The sequence below is a fragment of the Mastomys coucha genome, unplaced genomic scaffold (genome assembly GCF_008632895.1).
Source record: "Mastomys coucha isolate ucsf_1 unplaced genomic scaffold, UCSF_Mcou_1 pScaffold5, whole genome shotgun sequence".
NCBI lineage: Eukaryota > Metazoa > Chordata > Mammalia > Rodentia > Muridae > Mastomys > Mastomys coucha.
In genome coordinates, this window is record NW_022196911.1 from 54,210,327 (window position 1) to 54,218,999 (window position 8,673).

Consider the following 8,673-nt stretch of genomic DNA (forward strand, 5'->3'; position numbering starts at 1 on the left):
TCCTGCCTCAGGCTGTATCTGCCCCCATCTTTCAGGGTCTCAGACCCCTTCCTCCACTCCACAGGGGCAGCCTTGCTTGTCTGGCACCTCAGAGTCACCATGGTCCCTTCTGTGGCCTCTTCCTTCTTCAGACCCTCTGTGAACTTGGGGGGCAGTGCTATGGTGGTCAGAAAGACACAGGCACAATCACTACATCAGAGCAAGTGGTAGACAAAACACAGTTCACAGAGAGAAGACACAGAACTCAACCAAAGGGCATGTGTGAATCTGCTGAGAACTTGGTGTGGTATTCCTCAGGCTATCCTGTGCATGTCTCTACACTGCCTAATCTGCAGCCTCCTTGGGCTTTATACTTCCTATGAACCTGGCATGTAGACTCAAAGGTAGTCATAATCACTTGGAGAACCTCAGATTTCCTAGAGAATATTGAAGTTCAGGGCATGACAGTTAAGACAAGACACACTGGATCCAACAACACAAACCCCACAGCAGCACAAGGCCACCGGGGAAGCTGCTGTTGTCTTCTGTATGACACAACCCATGAAGCAGGACTGGATCCCATGCAGTGATGGACAGGATGACCTTCGTACTGGGGTACTGTCACCCAGATCTACTTAGCCAGTTGTGCTTTTTACCCCTGATAGCAGCATGGCTGTCGTTTTTTCTTCCCCACACAGGCACGTGTAATCTCCAGCATCTAACATGGTCAGGCCATGGGTTTTCAGCTCACACACGCCCCCTTTTGCTGCGTCTTGTCTGTGCCTCTCAGAGTCTCTGTTCCCTTCTTCCACTCCACAGATGCCTCCTTGCTGAGCTGACATTGCAGAGTAACCATGCGCCCTTCCATGAACTCCTTGGACTTCAGCTCTTCCATGAATCGTGTGGACAGGGTTAGGAAGGATCACATGGACAGAAGCTATGAAACTCTGTGAAAGTTTTGACAGTCATCATCGGAGTATCCAGGAAGGAAACAGAAGCATGGGAAGAGGCAGATCCAGGTGTGGGAAGTGAGCTTCCTGTGCTGTGCCTACTGAGATGCAGGCTGAGTGGAGGATGGATGCCATTCCAGACTCATCTTCTCAATGGCACCTTGGTCTTTCTGTGCTCTCCCATCACTAGGAGACATGCTAGGCATTGGAGATCAAGCCATGCGTGTGAAGACCTCCATGGCAGGCATCTTGCAATCATGATGTCTTCCAGCCTCATAGATAGGATGCCTCTTCACACAGAGCCTCCAACTCAGCACTGTCCACCCTTGGACCCACTTGTACTGCTCATCTAAGGTCATATTTCCTCTACACCACACTCTTGTGCTGCCACCTCCCTGGCTCATATCGCCTGGTCCCCAATAGGCTGCAGCTGGGGCGTCCTAGGCATGCCTTTGAGCCTTGGATCTGTCCTGCTGTCCTTCCCACTGACTGATCACCCTGGTTATATTTAAAATATAAATATACATCTCCAAATGTATGTTAAATAAATACAATGTCAGAAAATAATTGTACTTGGCAATTAGCCTTTGAAGAGGTAGAAAATGTAAAATAAACTCATGCAGATGAATGATTAATCCAATAAGAATAATGTCCCTATAAGACATCTGGATACAAACAAGGTGATTGTGTAAAGACTTGGGGACTCCAACTACCTGGGACCCAGTCAGAAGCCTTGGACAAAGCTAACAGTGCTGGCAGTCTGATCAGTACAGATCTTCAGTAGAGGAAGGAAATTAATTTCTTTGTTAAGAGTCCTGATCTATTGTTCTTTGTGACGGTGACCCATACAACACAAATTCGAGAATGCTATTAAACAAATAGCTAAGAATCTGGGGCTGTCTAGTATCAGGTAAAGGGTAGAGGCTGGATGACTTTTGAAGTATATATTAGAGAAAATCAAGATGGTTGGGAAGAGTCTGTAGAAATATGGGTATCAATGCTGCATCTGGTCAGGCCTCAGACAGAAATGGGAAATGAAACTAGAAAGAAGGGAGGTGACCCTTGTGACAGTGGGGGTGAACTTAGCCACATTCTGTTCTAGTGCCTCATGGAATGCAGAATTTAGAAAGAGGAAATCTGGGGCTCCTGAGGGAGTTTATAGGCAACATGTTGGAGGTATAATATGGTTTCTTCTTTCTGCTTATAGAAACAGTGAGAAAATTGGAAGATAAGTTGAATTATCTAAATAAAATAGAAAAGGAATGGAAGATTTAAAGAATTTACAGCCTATTCATGCTGCAGAGAGAGAGAGAGAGAGAGAGAGAGAGAGAGAGGAAGAGAGAGAGAGAGAGAGAATATCTGAAGAGAATTTTAGGATGCAGTTAATTGTATCATCTTGGTAGAAGCCACAGCTAAAGACAAAAGGCTTATGGGGGCCCTGTTTGTGACTCCATGGGAAAGTGAGGACTTTGAGAATATTTTACCAGTTGAAATATTGCTTAGACTAGAAGGGACAGAGACCAGAGGAATGGAGAAAGTTGACAAACTTCTGAGACCTATAAGATGAACTAAACAATACTGTCATCCAGCTGCTACATGTGTGACCTTTCAAGTAGATGGCCATGGCTAGGGGTGGTGGCTCATACCTGTAACCTCTGCACTTCAGACGCTAAGGCTGGAGACGACCCACAAGTTCCAGGCCTAGCTGTTCTACACTAAGAGTTTCAGGCTAGCCAGGGCTGCATAGAAGGCCCTGTCTCAAAAAAGCAAGCAAGTTTTTCAAATAGAGTGACTGAGAGAAGGATCCAAGGTCAAGAGAGATGCCACAGCCACCAGGAGCCCCCAAAAGCCATAAGCCTGGGGGGTCGATGCTCTCCTCCTTGACACTAGGTCATCTCTCCACTCAGAGCTATGAGAGCCAATCTAAAGGACAGAAGATTGAGCCACAGAAAATTCTTCTGCCTTAAAATCCAATAGACTTGCCCTGCTGTTCCAGATTCATGAGACTCATTATCCCATCTTTTATTCCAATTTCCTCCTTCTTTGGTTAAGAATATCTAACCAAAGCCTGTCCCACCACTGGGAGAACAGTGGCTCTAAACCTTCCTAATGCTGCAACCCTTTAATACAGTTCCTCATGTCATGGTGACCCCCACAACCATAACATTATATTCATTGCTACTTCATAACTATCACTTTGTTACTGTTACAGATCATAATATAAATATCTGATGTGCATGATATCTTATATGCACCCCTGTAGAAGGATTGTTTAACAGCCCCCACCCCAAGTTGAGAACTACTGTTCTAGAAGCATAGCTCTGCCTGGTTCTGATGCTTTATAGGTAGGAGGTAATGTGACTCAGAGTGAATGAAATCTAAAATTTCACACTTACAAGAGACAGACATTGGGCTGTGTGGACTAGAAGAATGAATTTAACAAGTGAAAAAGCACATAGATTTGAGGAGGCCAGAAGCTAGAGGGCTATAGGCTATGGTGGTTTGAATGTCATGGTCCCCATACTCTCTGACATTTCAATACTTAGTTCCTAGTTGGTGGCAATGTTTGAACAGGATTAAGAGGTCTGGCATGGCTGGAGTTTGTCACTTAGTGGCTTTAAAGACTCATGAAATTCTAGTTCACTTTCTTCTTCGTGCTTATAGTTCAAGATTTTAGCCCCCAGCTTCCTGTTCCTGCCCCTGCCTGCTGCTTGTTGTCATGTCTCCCTCCCATAATGGACTCTTATCCCTCTGGAACCATAAGCACCAATGAGCTCTTTGGTCATGGTGTTATCTCAGAGCCATAGAAAAGTAACTAATTTACAAACTAGTCTGTGCTACCTCCCAACTCATTCACTGAAGTTCCAGTAAGGAAGTCACTCTACTTCCAAGAAGAGTACTTAAATAAGTCAAAATAAGGTCAGGCTAGGCTCAAATCCAAAATGGGTAGTGTAGATATAAAAAAGATTAGGACACAGATATAAGGAATGACCATGTGAAGACAAGGAGAAGAGAACCCCCTTCCGGGAAAATCACACTGCCAGTGCCTCCAGACTTATGAGAAGACTAAGGCAGGAGTCCTTCGGAGTCTGGCATTATCTCAAGGGAGCAGTGAAATGTTCCTGCTGAGCTCAGCAGTGTCTGCCTGGACACCTCAAGCCAGGACCACACATTGCTGTGCATGTCTGTCAAGAAACAGACATCGGATGACTCTGCCTGGAGCCAAAGGACCCAAAATCTCCACAAACTTTAGGAAGATGCTGGTGGATCCAGGAGATCTCTCATTGGACACTCATGCAATCTGTTGGTACCTCTCTTAAAACTGAACAAATTTCTTCCATGGGGTTCATATCTTAGAACAGGTGTTAGACAAGACTAACGTGGTATGCTTTGGGGGAACAGATCACACACACACGTGACTGTGTGCATGACATGCTAGCACTGAGGGGTATAGGAATGGTACAGCTTACATGAGAGAGGTAGGAAAAAGCAGATAAATCACGTGGCTACAGAGACATTACCATCTACAGTCAGCATGGCTGAGGTCTTCTCCTGCCCACACACGCACGAGTACTCCCCAGCATCTTCCACAGCCAGGCCACGGATCTGCAGCTCACACAGGACCCCATCCTGCCTCAGGCTGTATCTGCCCCCATCTCTCAGGCTCTCAGACCCCTTCCTCCACTCCACAGGGGCTGCCTTGCTCATCTGGCACCTCAGAGTCATCATGGTGCCTTCCATAGCCACTTGGCTTCTCAAGTCTTCTATGAATCTGGGGGGCAGGGCTGAAAGGGCCAAGTAGTCACTGAGAACATGAAATTGGAGAACACCACACACAAGACACACAACTCACAAAGAATGACACACTATAAAAGAACACAACATGAATATGTGAAGGAAGGTACAGATGGTGATAGAGGCAAACTCATAGGGAACAGAGAGGGCAGTGGCACAGATGTGAACATAAGAACATCTCCTGGGCATGCAGAAAGCTCAGGTGGAGATGCCCAGATGACCTTGGTTACAGGACAGATGGCCACTGGGTCACTACAAAAGCTATGTCACATATGGAGAACAGACATAACAATGAGACAACATGGAGACACTAAGCCTCAGGTTCAGGTGGACACATGTGATCTTTACCCTTGACACTCAGTGTGGCTGAGGTCTTCTCCTGCCCACACACGCATGAGTACTCCCCAGCATCTTCCACAGCTAGGCCACGGATCTGCAGCTCACACATGACCCCATCCTGCCTCAGGCTGTATCTGCCCCCATCTTTCAGGGTCTCAGACCCCTTCCTCCACTCCACAGGGGCTGCCTTGCTCATCTGACACTTCAGACTTGCCATGGTGCCTTCCATGGCCTCTTGGCTTCTCAAGTCTTCTATGAATCTTGGGGGCAGAGCTGAAAAGGTCAATCAGACACTGAGAATGTGAAATTGGAGAACATTGCACACGCAACACACAACTCACAAAGAATGACACACTATAAAACAACACAGTGTGAACATGTGAAGGAAGTGCAGATGGTGATAGAGGCAAACTCATGAGGAACAGAGAGGGCAGTGGCACAGATGTGAACACAGGAACATCTCCTGGGCATGCGGAAAGCACAGATGGAGATGCCCAGATGACTGTAGTTGTAGAACAGATGGCCACTGGGTCACCACAGTAGCTGTGTCACATATGGAGAACAGACATAGCAATGAGACAACATGGAGACACCAAGCCTCAGGTTCAGGTGGCCACAGATTATCTTTACCCTTGACACTCAGTGTGGCTGAGGTCTTCTCCTGCCCACACATGCACGAGTACTCCCCAGCATCTTCCACAGCCAGGCCATGGATCTGCAGCTCACACATGGCCCCATCCTGCCTCAGGCTGTATCTGCCCCCATCTCTCAGGCTCTCAGACCCCTTTCTCCATTCCACAGGGGCTGCTTTGCTCATCTGGCACCTCAGAGTCACCATGGTGCCTTCCGTGGCCTCTTGGCTTCTCAAGTCTTCTATGAATCTGGGAGGCAAGGCTGAAAGGGCCAAGCAGACACTGAGAACATGGGACTCTTTGAAGGACACGCTGCACAGAACATGGGATACACAAGGAGACACACATTCTGACGTAGGATTTGAGTCAGGAACAGTGAACTAGGGAACAGATGGAAAGGAAGCAAGACCCCAGGGGTTGGGGTGGACATGAACATGGGAACATTCTGGACAATTGGAAGTAATGATGGAGATCTCCAGATGACCCTAGTTACAGAACAGATGGACACTGGGTCACCACAGGAGCTATGTCACATATGGAGAACAGACATAGCAATGAGACAACATGGAGACACAAAGCCTCAGGTTCAGATGACCACATGTGATCTTTACCCTTGACACTCAGTGTGGCTGAGGTCTTCTCCTGCCCACATATGCATGAATATTTCCCAGAATCTTCCATGGTCAGGCCACAGATCTGTAGCTCACACATGACCCCATCCTGCTTCAGGCTGTATCTGCCCCCATCTTTCAGGGTCTCAGACCCTTTCCTCCACTCCACAGGGGCTGCCTTGCTCATCTGGCACCTCAGAGTCACCATGGCTCCTTCCGTGGCCTCTTCATTCCTCAGGCCCTCGGTAAACTTGGTGGGCAGGGCTAAGGAGGTCAGAAAGGCACAGGAGTTATTATGTTCTGCTTAATATTATGTATTAAGCAGACAGGGTATGATGTGCACTAGACATGAACAGCTCAGAGAAGTCACAAAGCCCACTGAGGGTGGGTCATGTACTGCTGTGCTGGGAACAGGCTATGAATTTTATATTCCGTTAATGTCAGGACCATGGTCCTTTTCATAGATCTGGTATGATGATCAGAGGCGAGTCTAGAAACACACAGGGGTGCCACATTCTCTGTAGTACTTTAGCAGACATGATTCAGCCTGGATGACAACAGGACATGGAAGCTACCAGAAAAAAGTACTTAACTCATGGTGACACAAGGTGGAGGAAAGGTAGCTATGCATATGTTTTCGTCTATCTCCTACAGCTTCCCAAAAGTTAGGAATCTATCCAGTCATGAAAGGATGTGACACACAGACAAAGGGGCAGAATATGGGATGAGCAAGTTAAGCAACCTGCCCATAGATACCAAGACACAAACCCAATTGGCCATACATCTGTACCATTAATATTCAGTGTGGCCGAGGTCTTCTCCTGCCCACACACACATGAGTACGCTCCAGTATCCACCACAGCCAGGCCATGGATCTGCAGTTCACACACGGCCCCATCCTGCCTCAGGGTGTATCTGTCCCCATCTTTCAGGGTCTCGGACCCCTTCCTCCACTCGACAGGGGCAGCCTTGCTCAGTTCGCATCTTAAGACTGCTGTGGCCCCTTCTGTGGCTTCTTGGCTTCTCAGGTCTTCTATAAATTTGGCAGGCAAGCCTGGGAAGGGCCAAGCAATGACTGAGAACATGGAACCCTCTGATGGTCTCTGCATGAACATGGAACCCACAAAGATGTGACACACAGACAAAGGGACCGAATATGGGATGAGCAAAATAAACAGCCTGCCCATAGACACCAAGACACAAACCCAATTGGCCACACATCTTTACCGTTAACATTCAGTGTGGCCAAGGTCCTCTCCTGTCCCCCACACATGAGTATGCCTCAGTAGCCACCACAGCCAGGCCACACATTGATCAAGAGCCACAGTGTGAGTAACTGAACCCATATACAGATGGGGAAGGAAGCAGGTAATTGGGGAGAGACAGCAGCAGGAGGATCTGCTTGAGTAAATGGGCACATGGCCACAGGGTACCACAGATGCTGTGCCACACATGGAGGCAGGAGGAAATGATAGGAGTAACATAAAGACAAGCCATCCATCTTTACCCCTGACAGTCAGCTTGGCTGAGGTCTTCTCCTGTCCACACACACATGAGTACTCCCCAGCATCAGCCGTGGTCAGGCCATGGATCTTCAGCTCACACACAGCTCCGTCCTGCCTCAGGCCATATTTGTCTCCATCTCGCAAGGTCTTCGGTCCTTTCTTCCATGTCACAGGAGCTGCCTTGCTCAGTTCACAGCTCAGTGTAGCCGTGGTCCCTTCCGTGGCCTCTTCATTCTTCAGACCGTCTTTGAACTTAGCTGGAAGGGCTGGGGAGGTCAGAAAGACACAGACACAATCACACTCTCTGAGAACATGGAAGACCCTAGATGAGGATGGTACAGGGAAGACAGGAAGCCCTGCTGCACACAGACCACACGCTGGGCATGCTAAGCACAGCCAAGGGAGGGGCTTCTCTTAGTCCAGACAATGCGTCTCATGGCCACAGTCCATTCCACAATTTCCATGGGCCTCAGACCGAGCTTGGCTTTGGGGGCTGAGGACAGCACCAAGATCATCAGGATTGTGGAGCACGCTAGAGATTGTGGAGCACGCTAGAAACAGGACATGACATTGAACAGTGAAATACACTCTGGAGATCGGAAGGAAACAAGTGTGAGACAGCATGGCAGGGGAGTGGGGAGCACAGCACACAGACTAGTCAGCCTGACCCTGTTGAAACAGCAAAGACAGAGGACCTCAAGACCGAGAGGTCTAGAGAGAGAGCCCGGGACCAGGACAGCAGGTCTCCTTGCCCACCAGCCCCTCACACAAACTCCAGGCTCGATGGCTTGGCCTGGCTGTTAGGTCACGGTATGGCTTGGTTGTGAATTCTTTCAGTGGTTCTTTTTTTTTTTTTTTTCTT

At 48.1% G+C, this 8,673-nt stretch overlaps 1 protein-coding gene across 19 annotated transcripts in view; it reads right to left on the bottom strand.

Annotated features, from left to right (window-relative positions):
- Obscn (obscurin, cytoskeletal calmodulin and titin-interacting RhoGEF) overlaps positions 1–8,673 on the bottom strand; it is a 147,538-nt gene that overhangs the window by 59,618 nt on the left and 79,247 nt on the right. For 9 of the 19 annotated variants that reach the window (XM_031354168.1, XM_031354166.1, XM_031354173.1 and 6 more), the window contains 7 exons: positions 7,814–8,077; positions 7,097–7,360; positions 6,307–6,570; positions 5,694–5,957; positions 5,073–5,336; positions 4,451–4,714; positions 7–157 (listed from right to left, as the gene is read on the bottom strand). In XM_031354168.1, the coding sequence (XP_031210028.1) occupies positions 7–157; positions 4,451–4,714; positions 5,073–5,336; positions 5,694–5,957; positions 6,307–6,570; positions 7,097–7,360; positions 7,814–8,077 (1,735 nt within the window). The remainder of the gene's footprint in view (positions 1–6; positions 158–4,450; positions 4,715–5,072; positions 5,337–5,693; positions 5,958–6,306; positions 6,571–7,096; positions 7,361–7,813; positions 8,078–8,673) is intronic. The other 10 variants (XM_031354169.1, XM_031354185.1, XM_031354184.1 and 7 more) reach the window with 8 other exon arrangements.